Consider the following 19,162-nt stretch of genomic DNA (forward strand, 5'->3'; position numbering starts at 1 on the left):
AGCTGCTGAGCTGGGCTCTCATGCCAGTGGCAGCCTGGAGATGGTGGACATTCAACACTCACTTTGTCTGGCGTCAACGTGAAGCTGGGAAATGATTGCTTTGCTCACCTTGATTTGGGTACACAGATGCACTCGTACTCCAGTTTGGTGGTTGTTTGTATGTATTTGGTATAGATTGCTCTGCCAAAGGAAATCACCTCGTTAGGCAAGAAGGGAAGAACAGAGATGGAAGGGTGGGGAAGAGGAGCAGTAATGTCACTGCTTGACTTGAAGCACCCTGTGCAGGAGTCTGCACTGGAAACCTCCTCTTACCAGGCTGCTCATATGTGAAGTAAAGACAGGTTGACTTTTTTAGAGGCAGCCCAAGGACACAACTTAGAATAGTGGTAATGATGTCATGCTCTTTGGTGAATTCATAATGCATTAAAGACTCTAAAATCATGTTAGGGAAGCTCAAAAACACAAGGCTTTCGAGGACTGGAAGATAAGATATGGAGTGCAAAGGCTGTGTGTTCCCATTCTCTTGCCATTAGGATAAGCACTTGTTTAGCTGTTTGTTAGTCCAGTAATAAACCCTGGATTGTTGGCCGGCCAGTGGGTTGTTATTGTTTTCTATCTTGGATTTTGACCTAGAAAGGATCCTCAGTTTTTCTGTCATCACACATTTTAAATAAATGGTGCTTGACTGCTTGTGTTTTTAGCCTTTTCCATATTCGCAGATGTTTTGCTAAGGAGATGTGTTCTCCTGATGAACAAATTTAAGCCTATTGATAACAGATTTACTTTTCCTTTTTTTAATGCAGGCCAGTCCAGATTTGGGCTTGGCCAGATGATCGAAGCGATGCCAGAGTATCCTGGCCCCATTTGAAGTATCTACCAAATGCTGGGCTTAGTATATATTGTAATGTTGACACAGACTGAATTCCAGTAATTACTCTCAGCTGAGGTAACATGGCTATAAAATGGTTAAGATGGCTGCTGTCAGAGCATATGGGGCTCTCTCCTGACTTGGAGTACATGCCGTTCAGGGCCCTCATGTACCAGTGGCAGAGAGGTACATGAGCAGGAGGTCTCAGTTTGATCAGGGCTGCAGAGCCCCTCTGGCTGAAACCTCCTGCTGTTACCTCCAGCTTGTAAAGAGCGGTTTATGGCAAAATTGGTTGCTCTGAAGTATTCTGCTTTTTGTTTTTTAAAGTGCAAATTTTAAAATTTGGTTGCCAACTCATTTGAAGAGCCCTATGGGCCCACTCACCTTGCTTTATTTTCTGTCCTTTGATATCTGCTACCTTGTTATGCCCACCGTGACTCCAAGGCCAGCAGTCTGCTGAACCATAGAACCTTGCCATATGGCATGGATTTTGGGATAGTTGACAGTGACACTCTCCATTGCAGTGGGGAATAGCTAACAGCAGCAGCTGGAGTTAATGAGTCCTACATCTCCCAGGACCAAGGACAGGAATCCCAGAGCTCAGAGGGTTTTCCTGAAGGTCTGCTGCAATCTTGATGTGTAAGTGAATGGAGGAGATGAAAGCACATCTGGATGGGCTAAGGAATATATAAACACTGGAATTCTAGTACTTATTTCAGTGCTTGTATATTTTCTGTGGGTTTTTACATATCTTTTTAAGATTTTCTTGTTTTTCAAGGTAAGGAAAGATTAGTGGTGCATATGGTTAGATGCACGTCTACTATGATTCTGTTATTGTGTGTGAGACCTTTGAAAATTAAGTGTTCCCTAGGCTGTAGTCTAGGAGGGATTGCTATGCATCAATGCAAGATGGCCCTTGCAGTGAGTTACGCTATTGTTTGTCTCTCACATAGTTGTTATTTCTCTCCTTGCTTGTTTGATTTAATTTGAAACAAAAGCTATTTTGGTTGTAGGCAATTTTGATTTAGGCATTCAGAAGATGGAACAGGATTAGATATGTGGAAAACATCACTGAGAAAATCCTACAAAAACAACATACTGCTTCACCCACCAACCCATCAAAGTCAGGTCTGGTCTCCTCTGTACCTTGACTTACCTGTTAGGAGGACAGATTCTGAACTGGATGATAACAGACACTGATTTTCTTTCCCCTTCAAAATTACTCTCTCCAAACTAAGGTCTGTATATTATAACCAGCACTCCAATCTACAAAGCTAAAGTGATTCTTAGCTGCAAAACTCGTATCTGTGTTCCTGACAATGAGATAATATGTAAGAAGTCACTAATTTCTTTCATCCAGATCTGTTGCATGAAAGCCTCAAGTATGAGGGATATATCTAAACCAGTTGTGGGTCAGATGCTTCTACTGCATATGTATTTTTGTGACAGAATTAGCTTGCTTGCATTATAGTTTGGGAATAAGAGGCTCAGCAGCCTGTAAGCTGAACTTGGCCTCATAGAGTGCCTTTCTGGGAGGCTAGTTTATTCCCTTCATTGTACCTTCCTGTCAAGTGTGATGGGAAATCAATGATGAACAGGAGGACCCTAATCTCCATGGATACTTGTCTCTGCATGGTGTCAAAATCTGAGTTGGCTGTTTATTTTCTCATATTTTACATATGACTAATTTACTTAGGAAGGCAGGGGAAAGAAGAAGGTTATTTGGAATTAAAGTAAAAAATGAGAGAGAGGAAATCTGGCAGTGGTTCTCAACTGGAGCTGCTGGGGGGCTTCCAGAAGCCTGTCCCATACCTGCATCCCCCAAGCTTGTTGTCAGCTCTCACGCTTTGTTCCGTGCTCTGAGCAGAGTCTTGAGGGAACACAGCTGCTGCAGCTGCTCGTAGACCAAAAGGTGACCTTTTGAGTAGCTGAGGAATGATGCATTATTTAGTGCATTCCTGGCTAAAATGGAAATGAAATGTTTCCATGAGCAAAATGATTTGTTTGTCCTTTCACTTGGGTGCATCCTTTTCGCATCACACAGTAGTATGGAGTGCACATCACTCCTCAGGGTTTCTTCTGGGTAAAGCTTTTGATAAGACAGGTATTGCACTTGGAAAACACACTGACTGTTAACTAGAAAGATGCTACAAACCAAATGTAATAGACTTCAGTTTAGAGGTACTAAGTCTGCAAAAAACAACTTCTATTTAAATAATGTGTAGGAGTGAAAGCTTCCTGGTGAAGTGTATGTCTTTAGACTATCAGCTGATACTGGTGAATACCATAACCAGCTGTTATTCAACATGAAGTGTTTTACTTCTTTCAATTAATCAAGAGTCTCTTGGAAGGTGCCATAGCAGGGCATTCATTACAGCGATGTTTAATGAGCAGAATATTTGTCATCTGCATAGACAGAGGCTTCTGTGATAGCCAGGTTCCTGGGCACTCTTTACATCTACTGGGTGAAGGAGGGGAGGCAGATGGGACCAATTTTTCACGATGTCCAACATTAAATTTTCTGCATAGTCTTCCAGACAGATTCAAAGAGGCTGGAACCTATCTTTCCTGCTGACTGTGAATGAAGGCTGTGGTATACTCCGGTACAAGTCCATCTGCTCTTTAACTTTATAAATACCTTTAAAAAAATCTAAGACTCATTTTTCTTTGAAGTTTCCAACACCATTCATGAAGGCTTAAAAGTGGTATTGCTCATGTGTTTCAGACGAGGAGAGCTGAACTGTCAGAGTAACAACTGACTTGAGAATAGCCAATATTCTCCAAAATATCAGCATGTAGAAGAACCTGGGGAAATATCCTGTGTTTACCAGGCAATTTCACTGAGTTCACCAAACCCCAAAACACAGGAAGGAGAAGAAATCTGTAAAAATGAAGAGATGCCCAGCAGATCATGCTATCTCATTGGAGAACTCAGTGGTAAAAAATTCCTGTAAAATGATAGGTATCTGCTTCTGTGGGATTATTTTTAGTAGTAAAAGAATACATAGCGTAAGGCAAGTGAAGAGGGATTCAGTAAATAACTGCAAATGTTTCAGTTGCCTGTTTGGCATTGTCTTAATTGTTACAACAAACAGCATAAGATGGTAAAAAATCTTTTACTCAGGAGATAAACATTTCTACTCAGGAGATAAACTGCCTTTAAAAAGAAAGGAATGAAACCCAGATCTATGATTTCTATAATCCAAATTAATTAAAAGGGACATGACTGGAAAAGAATTAACACCTGACCAGCTTTCAAGACATTTCTCTGGCATGCTCTTACTGACTCCGAGCCCTTATTTTCAACCACAGTGTCTGCTCACCCTATTGCAGCGCCCTTCCAACCAACCTTCCCTGAAGGATCCAGCAGACATGGTCTGAGAGAAGAGATGAGCACAAGCTGATAAGCACTCACTGCAGACTCACACAGTTCGAAGTGATGTGGGATTTAGTCAAACAGCAAAGTACAGGCTTCTACTATGACTCATCTGGTGTAAAACCAGTGCTAAGTATTGTACATAATTAAGACAGCATTATTACAGTGAGATACCACTTCTTTTTTTGGTATGGTTAAAGTTTTGAAAAGGTGTCATGTTTTCAACCGTCAGAGCTGTGAAGATGAGGAGTTCTGATAGGAGTTCATTCTAAAAGATATCATGGCTACAGTGAGTTTAGACCATAATTTGCACTATTGCTGAAGCTCTACATGTATATTTCAATTCCCTCTGTGAAAAGCTGTAGTTTTTCTGAGAATAAACACAACCTTAAAGTCATGTTCATTAGATAACACTTGCAACACTGGCCTCCTTAAAGTTTTCATAATTTTTATATCCAAAAGTCTTATATTTTATTTTGAGTCACATTTCTTAAAGAGGTGCTACTGGCTTTTCAAGTAACAGACAAAAAATTATATTTGCCATTTAATGCAGCAGAAAATGTTAGCAACACTAGTGTCAGTGAGCTATAGATTCAACATTTGCACACTGACTGTCAGCAGGTACAGAAGTATTAGTCAGCCAGTGGCTCTACCAATGGGAAAGATTAAGCAAGTAGGTCATTACAGTTTGTGTACTTGCCCCAACTTTTTCCTTCAGAGGTCCATAAATCAACTTTGCTTTTAATGTATGCATGTTCTTGGTTAAAATTTATTGCGGTATAATGCAAACAAATTCAACTTGTTGGTCATTCAAAGGCCCATTTGTTCAGGTTACTTGATTCTCATTACTTGGTTATTTGACTAGTTTTCTGTTCATTGATTAGCTGTCTGACTTGTAAGGAAGAGGTGGGAAATCAGACTGTAAGATGGTGATATGGACCATTTTAGGGGACAGAACTTTGAATGAACCCATTTCCACCTGTGTATTCCAGTGGATGCCTTTGAAGTAGGTTTATGCTTGAAAATCCACTGGCTACTTCTTCAACCTAACTTTACCACCTATTCTCTTATAATTTCCTAACATGCTGTTTGTACTCTGTTTCATGCACATCTCCAAGGAATTATCCATATTACTTACAGGAAGTACAGAGTATCAGGAGGAACCCCAGGCAAACAAGTCAGTTGGGTCAAGACGGGTCAAAACTCAAGGGTTTGAGTTAAAAAAACCATAATGTTTTTACAAGTCTGAAGATTAAGAATTCCAAGGGCCTTTCTGAAAAAATGATCGTTTAATATAAAACATGGATCAATTCTTATTTTGTGTGTGCTGCTGTTTTCCGGATGAGTTTCCAATTTATTAGTGAAGCAGTAAATGCTCCTCAGCAACCAACCATTGATGTTTTGAATGGAAATCAAAAGCAGTGTAAGGTTGTTGAAGAAAATGGCTTGAAAGGGAAAGAGTGAAAGATCATACTATTCCTATGAAAGCTGCAAAAGTTTGTGAAGATTACAGCTGAGAGAAAGATGGACCAGAGAGAGGTCAAGGGGTCAAGGAGAAGATATCTGCCTGCAGAGCTTTTTCCTAGCGTGGCTTCTTGCAGGCTCACAGCCCAAAACTTTCTAGGTTTGAACTGTTAGGGGCACACAAACAGAGGTGGAATTGTGCATGAGAATGTATTGGCCCCAAATGGAGAGACCCCCAGTTGACTGTGGTTATTACTTGGACTTTGTACAGCTTTGACAGGATTTACACAGCTTCTGGACATGTAAGAGAAATACTGTGCATGCCTATTCTTTGTGTAATAGGGTTTTAATATCTTCTGGGGAGCCAGGGACCTTGCTGTGGGTGCATGCTGGCGTTGCCCTTCTGATACACTGTCTTTTGGCTGATGTGACTTTTATCTTTATTCCAACCATGAACTCACCACAAGCCCAAAGAGAAAAGTATTTGTATTCCACTGTGCACATTGATAGTAATTTTGTGGATGCAGCACAACACTGTAGAAAGAGACAGGTATATGGAGCATTCAGAAGGCATTAATTTCTTCTTACTTTTTTTTTTGAGTAACACTACAAAGGTTATAGTGGGAATAGCAAATGAAAGAACTTGCAGACTTCACGAAAGTCAAAGCCTACAGCTTGTGTTGGATGGGTTTATTTGGCATACATATGTGATTATGAAATGAATTTTAAATTGCTACTGAACTTCATCCCGGATAATGATGCATCCATTCAATTTCCCTTCTCCCTCCAGAACATCCACCATTAACAAACCAACCAGTCGTGATGTTTTACAATCTGCATTTGAACCTACTTCTCAAAACATTGCACACTTCCTTAAGTAGGCAATGACTCAGCTCATTTGCACAGAGATAAGGTCAGTATTGGGACTGAAAAATGGGTCAACAACCCACTTTGGCATTCATCTTCGAAATTAATCAAGAGACAATTGCACTAAAGACTTGTTAAACTGCAACTTCATCTTGCAGAAATGCAACATCAACAGTCAGCTTAAGTGTTTCTGTACAAACAGATATTGTACAGCCTTGATTTTTTTGAGTTGAGCCCATTACAGGGTTTAGGCATATGCCTAAAGATGGAATTAAACGACTAAAGTTAACATGTGCATAAGTGTCTTGTTGTGTATGGGCCCACACACTACATCTGTGTTTGTATTAAGAAGAAAAGCTGTTCTACAAGACATTCAGTCATTTTAAAATGTATTTTTGTTCTGAACTGAAACAGGAAGTTTTACCCTGTAATAAAATTTAGGAAATTTTTAATTCCAAAAATCTTGTTATTGAGCATACTTGAAACATTGTGTGTCAGTAATGTTGAAACGCTTTCTGACATTAAAATTGAAATATTGCATGTCCACATATGTCACTAAAATAGTTAGAACCAACTGCTAACTAAGCATGCTGGGATTGCCTGTGTTGTGTATTACCGCTCCCCAGATACAGAAAAGAGCTGTGATCTGGTCTAGCTTCTTGGCTGAGGTGCAGTGTTCCATGAACACTGTTTTTCAGCCTAGCAGTAAAACGAGGATATTCATTTGTGCACAGTGTAGTGCTGGACCTACTAAACCCTGCTCAGTCCAAACAGATTTAGTTAGGGACATCAACAAGTGTCTTGTACCAAGTCTTTGTTGTGAGTGCTTCAGGAATGTAGGGCATAGACCCTGTGCTTGTGCTTGTAGGTGGTTTGGGTCTTCCTCAGCTTATTGGTTCTGGCTCAGATGTGTCCAAGATGATTCCACACTGTCCAGGAGCCATGATAATTTGGGCACTGAACCCTCATTTGCATCCGATGCTGTACATGACAACTGAGCCCCTCTGGAGCTGAGGACTGCAGCTCTGCAGAAGCCAGGCTGGGTGCAGAACTGAGCTGCAGCTACTCCAGCTTAAGTTGGGTCTTTACAAAAACCTTAGGGCTCCCTTCCCTGAGTTCCCCAAGCCTGTCCTGCCATAGACATCCCAGTACCTGTGGACTGCAGCCTGGCTTTAAAATTAAAAGCTAAAATCACAAAATCAAAGCTAAACATGTTTCGGTAACTTCTTACTGACTGTTTTACCATAATCAATTGTCATTTTCTTGAAGAAGTTTCAGTATTGTGGAATCAGCCTTCACTATAAGGAAACTGACGGATTGGAAAAAATTCAAGCAGCTCTGAGAGTGTATATCAAGAATGATAGACAAAGTCTTACCAGACTGAATATATTGTTTGTTCTACCTGTCTCTAGTTACAGTGGCTGTTCAAAAGGGATTAGATAACTATGAATAGTCTCTGAAAACGAATAATACAAATCCTCTGTTTCCCCTGCTCTTCAAGTTAGTCTCTCTTCTCAGCCTCATTGCCTGATGGATTAAGGAGAGTTGATCTCCAGGCCAAGAGCTTTTTTGGGTATATGGGCTTAAGAAGACTGAAGCAATTGCTTTAGAAGGGAATATTTCCATGGCCCAAGCATATTGTACATGTGGTGAAATTTATTCAGACAAATGTTTTATCTAAAATGGCCTTTCTTGTGTAAGTCTCTAGGTAGTTATGGCTTTGCTTTGATGTCCTCTCCTTTTCTTTTGGGGTTGAAACAAATATCTGTGATCCATAGCCTTTGTGTCCCGATCAGCTTCTGGGTCAGCTGACCAGCAGAGAAGTTGTCCAATCCCATTTTTGAGAGATGTTCTGTCATCCTTTAAGGTCTCAACTCTAGCAAAACATAAACTAGTAAATTTAGCTGGAACCTGTGAATATCGCCTCTTAAGACAGACCCCTTTGCCCTTGCTTGGCTTCTCTCACTCTTTCTGTAGGAAATTAGGGCAACCCCTAGTACCCAACCAACAGAATTCTTTGGATTCAGATGTGCGTAAGAATAGGAGTGGGAACCTGGATCCTATGTTCATAGCAGTCATAATGATTATTTTCTTATTTTACTGCAGTTACTACATGTACAGTCATATTTCTGTCTGAAGAAACAGAACGCCTTCACAAACGAGTACAAAAAGATGCATGTTTTCCCAAGCCTGAACTTACAAGCTTGTATGTACTTTACTGTCATCTGACACTTATTGTAAGAATATATTTTACATAATTGACAGTGGCAGCCACATATTCTGAGAGAAAAAAGACTGTATTGAACTATATACTGTGTGTCACTGATAACGACTTGCAGCAGTATTTCCATAAAAGTAAAGACTAATTTAGCACTTGAAAGTCAGGCCTCAAAACAAAAATAAAATGCTTTTCTGTTTCTGTACCTTGCCTAGGATTTATCTCACCTCACTGTAGACATCGACAGTGTAGACACATATGGTAGAACCCATCACCCCAAGCTCCCTTTGCAGGCAATACAGGGAGCAGGCACTTTTAGGCCATGATTCATCTGACCTATTTACATGTCTGCTGTAGGAGGAGATGAATCATTGCCTAGACTAGATCTTTGCGGAGGATAAAGGGAGCCTAAGATGGCCAGCACAGATGTAGATGCTTGTAAAGATCTACAGTTTCAATTTAAGCTTGCAGTTTGGAACAACAATTTTCAGAGTAAAATTTCCTAAGCCGTGTTTTCCTCGCAGAATGTGTGTATGAATATATACATATATGGTATTTTTCTTTCTGCAACAGAAACATTTGCAATAATATCTTTTGAACACTGGCCCTATATCCCCATCTCCAAATGTTCTACCATCGGAAGAGCTGCCATTTTATTTCTCTCTGCCTCTGCCCCTCTTTCACACATACAGACATGTGTACACATACCGTGTTTCAGAGCTGGACCTCCTGAATTTTCAGCATTAACAAAAAATATATTCCTCTATATGTGGTAACCTGTAACAGAGCTGCTGTTACACACAGACAGACATATTAACTGGTTTTGTTTTTTTTTTAAAAAACCAAAGCAAAATATGCAAACAAAATCACCAAATGAAGATTTCTCAAATGTGCTTCTATTTAAAAATAGCAATTTTTTTAGTTTGTTTTTTTTTCCTTCTAGAATCTGCTCTACTCTACCTGCAGTCTTGGTGAGGCAGGGCATCATAGGAAGAGGAACATCAATTTTTGGGCGACAAGTACTGATGCAGAGGAAGGGGGAAGACAATACTTGATCATCTAAGAAAGTGTGCAAGTTCCCAAGTGAAGCTCTGAGAAGACAAGAGAGAGGTAATGTTGTATTATTATGTATAGAAGATCAGAGTTGAGAGGGTCTGGTTTCTGGAGAGTAAGGATGATGTCCTCCCAGGTACTCCTGTGCACATGCTGTACTGTAATGTTCCAGTGCATCTAAACACCTGTCCAGACTGCAAATGGCACGGGGGTAATATTTTAAAAACAGAGGAAGAAATGAAGCCACCCTCTTGCAGAGCTTTACAATGCTCATCTGTTTCCAAGGAGTGCTTGGTGTAGCTAAAGTAGACAAAACATCCCTCCCATCTAAGGCTCTGGCACACAGCACAGCAATCCATTTATGTGGGCACCTGGTTGATCAGTTTGCTTCTGACAGATCTTGGCACACCCTCTCCTCTGGCTGTAAAGCTTTACTGACTTGTGCATTTTGCGGGAATTTTTTTCCCCACAAACTCTTGTCTGGCATGGAAGGACTTGGAACAGAGCTACGCTGGCTCTGGCAACAACAGGAAAGTGCATTTTAGATAACCCTTTAGAGTGCAAGCTTTGTAGCTTTAAGGGCTTTTCTGTGGGGATCGGGAGGAAGGGCTGTCCATTATCCAAAGTCTATTGCTGTGGGAAGGGTGCCCATGACTGCAAAGGTCTTTGGCACAAGCCACGAGCACCTGAAGGCTGCCTCTGAGAAATGGGTATGGGCTCACAGTTCCCCACAGGGTGCAGTGCAGAAACGGCTTCAGGAAGAGAGAGTGCTCTTTCACCGGTCATCCCAGTGCATCATTCATTAAATATAATGCCCTACAGGAAAATCAGGGTTTCGTGTTTTCCATACCCCCTCCTGCATCAACCCTGACGTCAGTAGTTTGGAACTACGGAAGTTAAATTAAGGCCAGTGCAGTCTAATAGGCAAGGGGCAGCAAATGCTAAGAAGCCAAGGTAATGAGAAAATACCTGCCATCTGGAGCTGTCATAAGCACAAATTTACATCACTCCCCACAAAATAAATAAATTACAGCCTGCAGAACATTACTCTCCCTGGGTGCACAGCCCCACTCCTGCTGCTGCCACCAAAAATTTTGGCCTCCTCACTTTCTGCATGATCATTGCTTCTGCTGAAAGCCCCAGGGAGATTTGCTTGGGTGCAGAGAGACACCTGCAACCGCTGGCTCTGCAGCGTAGTGTCTGGAGTGGGATCTGTTCTGCTGCATCCGCATGCTCCAGTCCTTGCTCTGATGGAAAGTTTTCCTCCTGGCTCTGACAGCAGCACAGCCACTTGGGGAAGCACATGACTTCCTTGGGAGACGGTGTTTCTTATTTGTGTTGCAGGCCTCCAGCAGGCATGGCACCGAGGCAATATTTATATCAGTTTTTGTAACATCATCGCAGCAGCTGCAATTTTGGGAACTGAAGTGCTGGCTGGAAGTGGGAGAGAGAGGCACAAAGCACAACATGCCACATAGAAATGTGGATGGAAGGGGAAAAAAAATGAAAGAAAATCAGCAACCAGTCTCCTCCACAGAAAGCTCATTGTGTTCCCGAGTACCAGGGGTACCAGTTGCCCTTCAGATGGTTACTGCAGGACCCATCTGCGTAAAAGTGACTCAATGGAAATTGAAGCTCAGGATGCCTGTGATGGGACCAGATCTGTGCCCATAGGGTGCTTGTGCTCCTGGGGGAGCAGGACAGGGGAAGGGGAGTCCCTCAACCAGGCTTGTGCTATGCTCTGAACAGTCTTTGGCAGTCACCTCCTACCCTTCGGCCATGAGAAAACACAATGCAACACTTGTGTGCAGATTCTCAGGCTACCCCCAAAACTGCTGCAGCCTGCTGCTGCACCTTGGCAATCAGCCCTAGCAGGCTCCTTAGCCCAGCTACAAGGCCATGCTGGTGCAGCCATGCTGCTCGCAGGTCCCCAGTTAGGATCTCTGCTTCATGCTCTGCAGGTATCCTGACTTATGTAAAGCTACCTTGCTGTGCCTGGGAAATCCCCAGGGAGGTAGGATGGGGGTCCTGTCTTCCACATGGTTTACTTGCTGCTTCCCATTACAGGAATGTGACCCAATTCTCTCCTTTCCAACCCTCTGGCTTGATTTCAGGTGTGTTCAGCCAATAGAGTTTTGAGGCTTCACTGATGCTATGGGGCTGGAAGTCATAGCTGCCTGAAAGAGAGTAGAGTCCTCTTCACTGTGTCTCCTGTTCCTTCATCTGCTCTGCAATCAAGGCAACTAGTGACCTTGGCAGTTCCCATGTATGTAAGAGGGCCTCTTCACTGCCCATGCATGCCCTTAGTAGGTGGTTTCTACTTCTGCTGCCAAACAACAGCGGCTGGCAGAACAGTAGGCCCGAATTCTTCCCTCAACATTGTTTTTTTTCTCCATGCAGCTCCACTAGCCTGTAGAGTTTTGTTTCACAGAGGAGGTGTCATACAGTCCCCAGTTACCTTAGAGCTTGGTGGAACCGAAGAAAGTTGATATGAAGCTAAAATGCTTCCTCCAGGAACTGCCCCAGACCCTGTTTGTTAAGTGATGCACATTTTATCATGGGCAAGAGCTGAAGGTAATTTGCCCCAAACACAGCTGTTTGGTGCAAAATACCTTCACTGTCCTGGACTGCACAAGGTTTCTAGAGAAAGCTGCTCCGGACCACCAATTTGCTCTCCATGTCCATGTTTCCCGCAGTCCTCTGCAAGGGGAACCGTCACTGTGTCTGCCTGAGAGTACTCCGAAATCCAACACCTCAAGTTGCATCGCAGGCACCCTGAGGAAGAGACACCATTAAAGACTGGCAACATGGTAAACATGGCTTCTTGGATTGTGTCCCTCAGAAAATCCCCTTCAATCTCCTCCTTCATATGCCCTAATGCCATGAGCAGTCCTACTTTGTCTCACATACTGAAACTTCAGTGCCCAAGCTTTTTCCTTAGCCTAAGCACCCTGAAATGCTCCTGCTGAGCAGAACTGGGATAAGACAGGCAGGGAGAGGGAGAGAGGAAGAAAAGACATGCCAGCAGTGGTGGCAGATCCTTGAAGGTGGTGTGGGGAGGGCTTGGCCATCATTTCAGCACTGTCCTATTGCAACAGGAAGGAGGAGGATATACAGAGGTTACTTAAAAGCTCCCAGCTTTCCCCCTGATTCTATTGCAGTGCAGAAATTCTGCAAGGGAGAAGGAAAAAAAAGACTATCTGAAAATAAGGTACTCTTGCTAACTAAAAAAACCCCTTCCTTTAAGAGGTTACTGCTATTAAATAATTGCTGTGTTTTAAATTGCTGTTTTCAGGGACTTTGGGAAGAAGTTGTCTTCTCAGTCATTAATATTTTCTTAGAAGGGTGGCATGGCTTTTTCATTGCTATATCCTTACACTGAAATAGATGTGAAAGCAGTTTTGAGTAGCTCAAAGAAAAGTCTCTGATCAGCCTACATCTAAGATTTCCCTTAAGGATGTTAGTGGGAGAGAAATAAGTGGATAAGTGCTTTTTTCTTTTCCCTTTTTTCCCTTTACCCTTCCTCTCTTCCCCCCACCCCCCTCTCTTTTTCTCAAAAGTGGATTGTCTGGGTGCAGGAGTTAGCCCTTTAGATATTGGGTGTTGGTGTGCATAGGGACAAAAATACAATTCTCCACTAATCATCCACAGACTGCTGTAGGCTGTAGTATTTGGCTTGCCTGCAGTATAACTTATAATGTCATTTTTATTAGGGAAAGGTAGTGTCTGATGCACTTTCTGGAAATATAATTTGCTGGTTTGGATTCAATAATGCTGTTACGGAGGGTGGGAGACTGAATGATTTTCCAGTTCTTTTACCTGAAACTTCCTAATGTTTTTAGTGTCCTGCTTCTCCTAGGCAAATTATTCTGTGTTAGACTTCCCTCTCCTTCTCCTGCCTGCCCTTCTTCTCTTATTCATGTGTTTTGACAAACACAAAATGCCTTCCAGTCCTTAGAGAGTTGTACTTCATCATTAGACCAATGTTTCTTGCCACTCAGGTTTTATTCTTGTGAGTCTAAAAACATGTAGCACCCCACACTGCTTTTGGTTTCTCCCATCTTACATGTACCATGCCGGCTCATATTTGCTTTTTCCTTGCACTCTTTCTTTCTTTCATGGTATTACAACATTTTTAAAATAGGATGTCTGAAACAACGAGCACCAGAGAGGAGAAGAAACCTCCTCTGAATGGGAGAAGAGCCCTCCCACCAAACAACTCCAATGATGAAGAAAATGAGGTCCCCGAGGTGGATCCTTTTGGGTTGATACCTAGAGGATTTAATCCTAAAGGTACAGTGTACAATTAAGCCACAAGTCTATTTTTATATCTTCCCTACTCACTTTAGCTCAGGTCTGTGAACTAAATCCAAACCACTTTTTTCCTTACATGTTTCTATCTCAGATAGCTTTTCTTGCTGCTCATGAATAAACTTACTAAAAACACCCATGTGCATGAGAATGTTACCACAGGTTATGGGTAGGAAACGTGAGGAGTGGAGAAGCTGAGTGAGCAGTTTTCTGCTTGAACTGTGGGATTGGTTAAAAAAAGGCAAGGGATTTCCCAGTTTGATCACAATCACAGAATCACTTTTAGAACCTGCCAGCTTCAGGCATGGTGGTGGCTGCACTGGGGTGAAGAGGCAGGAGTGTCTCCTCTTAATGGCCCTTCTCATCTATATGGCTCTAAACTGGCCGTGAAACTGCTGCAAAATGTTGTCTGGCAGGGAAAACTTTTGCTAGATGTTCAGCTCACTCACAAAAAAGAACATGAAACTAAAAGGAATACTCATATTTTTATTTGTTCTCCTATGAACTGTTTTATAATTGTTTGGATGGGGAAACAAAACAATATCATAGTAGAGCATGGACAAACCAAAGTACGTTCTCAATGCCAACTCTTTGAAGTAAACCAGAAAAAAAAATAGGTAAGATTTGGCTCAAAAGAAATCAGGATTAACTCCTGAATGAATCCATAATGAAATGATGTTAAATTGTTTGCCTGTTTGAAATGAACAGCAGAACTTGTTGAATGTCGCAGATCAGGGTAGCCAGATGTAATAATACTTAATGCTCAGAGGGGTCTCTTGATCCAGGGTTGAAAGAGTGCTTAATAAATGTGGACAAGCATTAATTACTGCATTTTACACATTGGGAAGCAGGCAAAGAGATTTTAAGTGACAAGTTGAAAAGAATTATTTCTGTAATCCTAATCATGTGCCTTAACCACACATTCCTCTCCCTCCTCCCCTCCTCCCCCTTTTAATACACACACATTTCTTTAAAAAGCATTCATTTTTTTTTAAATGCCTTAGCCAACCAGTGGTCATGTTAAGACTGCAGAAAATTTACTTGAACCTATTCAAACAACCCTGTAGCTCTGGGGCAAGTCTGTGTGTTTAAATTACCCCCCTGCAGTACAGGTCCTGGCTAGATGTCGTTTCAAACCAAATATGTTCCCAGAAGCTGGAAAAGTGTAAGTGTGGGATACCTTAGAAGGAATGCAGCCTGTAGCTAAAGCCCACCAGTACCAGGAGAAAAATTCCTATTGCTTTTTGATGTGTTTCGCATCAGGCTTTGAATGAAGTATGGTGCTGGTGGGTGGCAGCCTCTTGCTTTTCAAAAATGCAAGTAAACTTAAAAACGTTGGGTCAAGTGAGTTGAGGCAGGAACATGTGCTTAAGGTGATGCTGCTGTTGAGGAAAACATCCCTTGTCCAAAGTGAAGGTTTGTGTGGCCATTGGGTAAACCTGGTTATGGGACTGGTTCAGCTGAAAAACAAATCTGTGCATAACAGGCAAACTCTTATTGTACAGCTGAATCCACTTTGCTGTGCAGTTCTTTCCAATGCTTGTAGCAACGACATGCAAGGAGGGACCTGAAGGGAAGGACTACAGTAGCATTCCTGTTTTGGTGCATGTCAGCTATGACCTAAACCTGGGATACCAGCTGATATAAGTGTGGTCCCTGGAAATACTGTTTGGAGTAGGATGCTTAAGTCACCTGTCAGACCACATTAAAGGTTTATAGCCCAATGGAACTCAGCCTTACATTCAGGAGCTTGGCCCAGAGCACTATCAGTGTTGTATTAGGGGGATAAAGTGAGTGTCTGTGGCAGAGTGCAGTAGGGCTCTAGAGCTGTGGACACATCTTTGGAGAGGACTGCTTACGATACCTCCTTCTCCTTCCCTTGCACGCCTCTACACTTCTGGGTTGTCAAATTTTTCTGTAGTGATTCCCAGATTTTATTGCCGTAACACACTGAAAAAGCATGTAAATCCTTTTATCTCTTTTATTACAACTGAGGTGTTTTCTAGCCTTTGGACACCTGCTATAAACATCTAAACGTCTGTGTCTTCACCTGTGTCACCTTCAGAGATTGTAGTCAACAGAGAGCCATCCAGCAAGCAGAGGCGAGGGTATAGGCAGTCCAGAGAGTCAATGAATGTCAGTTCCAGGGTCATCTGTACTCTTCCCAGCTACACTGGCTGCAGCAACCAGCCACCAACTGGCCATAATAAGAGGTTACATACCAGGCTCACATCATTTAGATGCCTAAATTTAACTGAATTCTGCCCTTGATCTGTGCAGTGTAGGAGTCTACAGCTGAGCTAGTCACCCTCGTTTCCCTTGACAGCCAACAGAGAGAAACAGGCATTTTTAGGGTGTGATTCATTTGACCTATTTTAACTACTACTCTAGGATGAGGTAAAACCCTGTGCTTGCCTAGCTCTCTGCTGACACCCACTTCTACTCCGCTGAATCACAGCCGAAGAGAGCACGGAGGCTGCCGGGTATGGCTGCCCCCCCAGCCTGGTCAGTGGGCTGCCTGCTGTTGGAGCCGGCTTGCTTGCAGGAGGAGATGCTCGGTTAGGAGGACGTGCAGCCCCCGAGTGCTTCTTCAGCAAGAAGCCTGGGTCTCCTTGAACACGCTTGTGCCCGTGTCCTCCCCCTGGCTCATCCTAGCCAGCTCATCTCACTGCAATGTGTTATGAGGGCGCTCGGTGGGAGTACACAGCCCTGCAGCTCCATGGTCTGCAAGCTCCCCACGCAACCTCCTTTGCAAAGTCCGGTGACTCGCCAGGCAGCCGTGCTTCCCCTGCTAGCAGCATGATAGGCACCTCCTTTGGAAATTCATGTTTGTTTGTTTGTTTTTGCAATTCAGAGCCCTTCCTCTGGTCCTTCAAGGAAACCAGAAGGCTATTCTTGTTATTTGAAAAACAGCTCAAGCTTGTGCTCATTTATTTCCATGCAAACCTAACATTGCAAAAGCTTTAAGAAAGCATCACATTGCTACCCCTCCTGCAGCAAACCTGCTTGCACTAAACAGTAGATCAGGCTACAGGCAAACCCTCAAATGGACTTGACTTCAAAGTAGGCCTCAATGGCCACTTGTCCCTCACAAACAGATGAGCATTTTCTGGAGCCTTCCTTTGGATCGACTTTCTTTGGATAGCACCCTGGGGATGGTGTTAGCACATCCCAGTACCCTGCTCATGTTTTGTCCTCTGTAATTTCTCTTACTTGTAATTAGCACAGGCTCAGTCACAGGTTATCTTCAGATGGCAAGCTCAACATATATTTTAACACTGAGACTGAAAATGAAAAGTGTTTTCTGCAGATGTGTATGGCTGTGTTCTGACAGGAGCCATGCAAAGTCCTGAGATAAAATAAAGCAAATGCTGAACTGACAGCCCAGGGTGACTTAGCTTTGCAGTTCCTTGAAGGGACAGTTCCCTGAAGGAGCTAAGGTAAGAGGGAAGGGCAGGGTTACTGTTGCCTTTTGTTTTAGAACAAGATGAAAACACAACAAACCCTCAACTCCATTTTTATACCTCCTTGGAAGGAGGGATTAGCTGAGTCAAATTTTTATTCATAGCTTCACCCCTCACAGAACCCCAAGATACACAGCTTTTTACATGCAGTGCTTTCAGACTGGAAGGGACTGGGAGATGTAAGAAGAGAAACTCTCTCCTTCCCTGCCTTATCTCTGCCTGGGAAATTCCTGTCTCATGTAATTTAATTGTGAGCTTTGTCAGCATTTTTGTGAGTGAGCTTTGGTAAGTTTTGCAGGGATGGAGGCGAAGACATGACCTACTTCATGGGGGGCAATGAGAATGATTTCTGAGCAAAATACATTTAATGTTTCACACAGGTGTCTCTGTAACTTCATTCAGTGTTAAAGCCAGAGGGGTTTTACAGAAGTTACTCCAGAAGCCTCGTGAGTTGAAAAGAGAATAATAATGACATTGCCATGAGACTTTAGACCTGACTCATGATTGAAAAGGGTATTCCAGCCTTTCAGCAGATTAGGGTTAGCAGAGGGCAGATGGTTTTGGGTTCAGCTATCCAGGGCTTTTCCATGAAAGGTTCCTTATCTTCCTGTGTCCTCAGACATATTCCTCTCCTTCTGTTTCATGAAGGACAGGGCTAGGGAGCTGACAGTGATAATGCCAGCAGGAGCAGAACTTATACCTGTTGCCCTTACTCCTGTCTCCCATTAGCTGCTGCCCGCTGGGTGTCTTGGCTGGGGTAGGAGAAGGACAGTGCTGGTGTCCAGGGAAGGTGCTGCCTGCAGGGCTCTGCCATTTGTCCTCAGCTGGCTGCTCTGCAGTGTCTCCCTGCCTTAAAAGACAGGTAACATGCAAAGCTGTTGTCTGAGCTTCTGTGAAAGGGGCCTCAGTGACTTGAATATCCAACTCATTCAGTGAGCACATCATTCCTGATCACAGTGTACTTAGTGGTAGGCCAAATTAGCCACCATCAGAAGTATACACAGCTCCACCAGCTGCTGTAAATCTGCACCTCTTTTTGCCAGGCATGAGTTTGGCTCTGTCACTGTCACTATAAAATGCAGAAATTAGCTAGTTTCTAACTGTCAGCACCTGGAAAGACAAGCTGAGAGCTGCAAATCTAGCTTTACGTTTCTGTCTCTCTCCTGGTGGTGAGTAGTAATGGTCCTCCTCCTGGCAGAGGTTTCATGATTATGTGCCCAAGCATGTAGGCAGAAGAACGATGTCCAGTTCATTTTCATGTGGTTTCTTGTTATGTTATCCTAGAGAGGATTCCCACTGTGAAGATTCATGGTATGATAAAGTCATGTATCTTATGGTGACTGCAAGTGCCTTTGGCTATCCCAGTGCCACTCCACACTGGTCATTAGCTGAGTAAACTACTCCTAGCAGTGTTAGGCTATAAGCCTTTAGATAGCCCTAATTTGAAGGGAGCAAAGCTTTGCCTGTGCATGTTACAGATACCTACTGCTGCTTGCCTGTAACTCTATGCTGTAATTATATACTATAATGGTATATATAGT

At 42.8% G+C, this 19,162-nt stretch overlaps 1 protein-coding gene across 3 annotated transcripts in view; it reads left to right on the forward strand.

Moving 5' to 3' along the window:
- The window catches only part of F13A1 (coagulation factor XIII A chain), a 115,755-nt gene that overhangs the window by 41,958 nt on the left and 54,635 nt on the right, over positions 1-19,162 (forward strand). Inside the window, exons 3-5 of one of the 3 annotated variants that reach the window (XM_018077674.3) lie at positions 9,737-9,903; positions 12,543-12,656; positions 13,991-14,139. In XM_018077674.3, the coding sequence (XP_017933163.1) occupies positions 13,992-14,139 (148 nt within the window). In that variant the 5' untranslated portion in view covers positions 9,737-9,903; positions 12,543-12,656; position 13,991. Of the gene's footprint in view, positions 1-9,736; positions 9,904-12,044; positions 12,113-12,542; positions 12,657-13,016; positions 13,058-13,990; positions 14,140-19,162 lie in introns of those variants that run through there. The other 2 variants (XM_018077675.3, XM_008934485.4) reach the window with 2 other exon arrangements.

The sequence above is a fragment of the Manacus vitellinus genome, unplaced genomic scaffold, assembly GCF_001715985.3.
Source record: "Manacus vitellinus isolate BGI_N305 unplaced genomic scaffold, ASM171598v3 scaffold_39_pilon, whole genome shotgun sequence".
Lineage (NCBI taxonomy): Eukaryota > Metazoa > Chordata > Aves > Passeriformes > Pipridae > Manacus > Manacus vitellinus.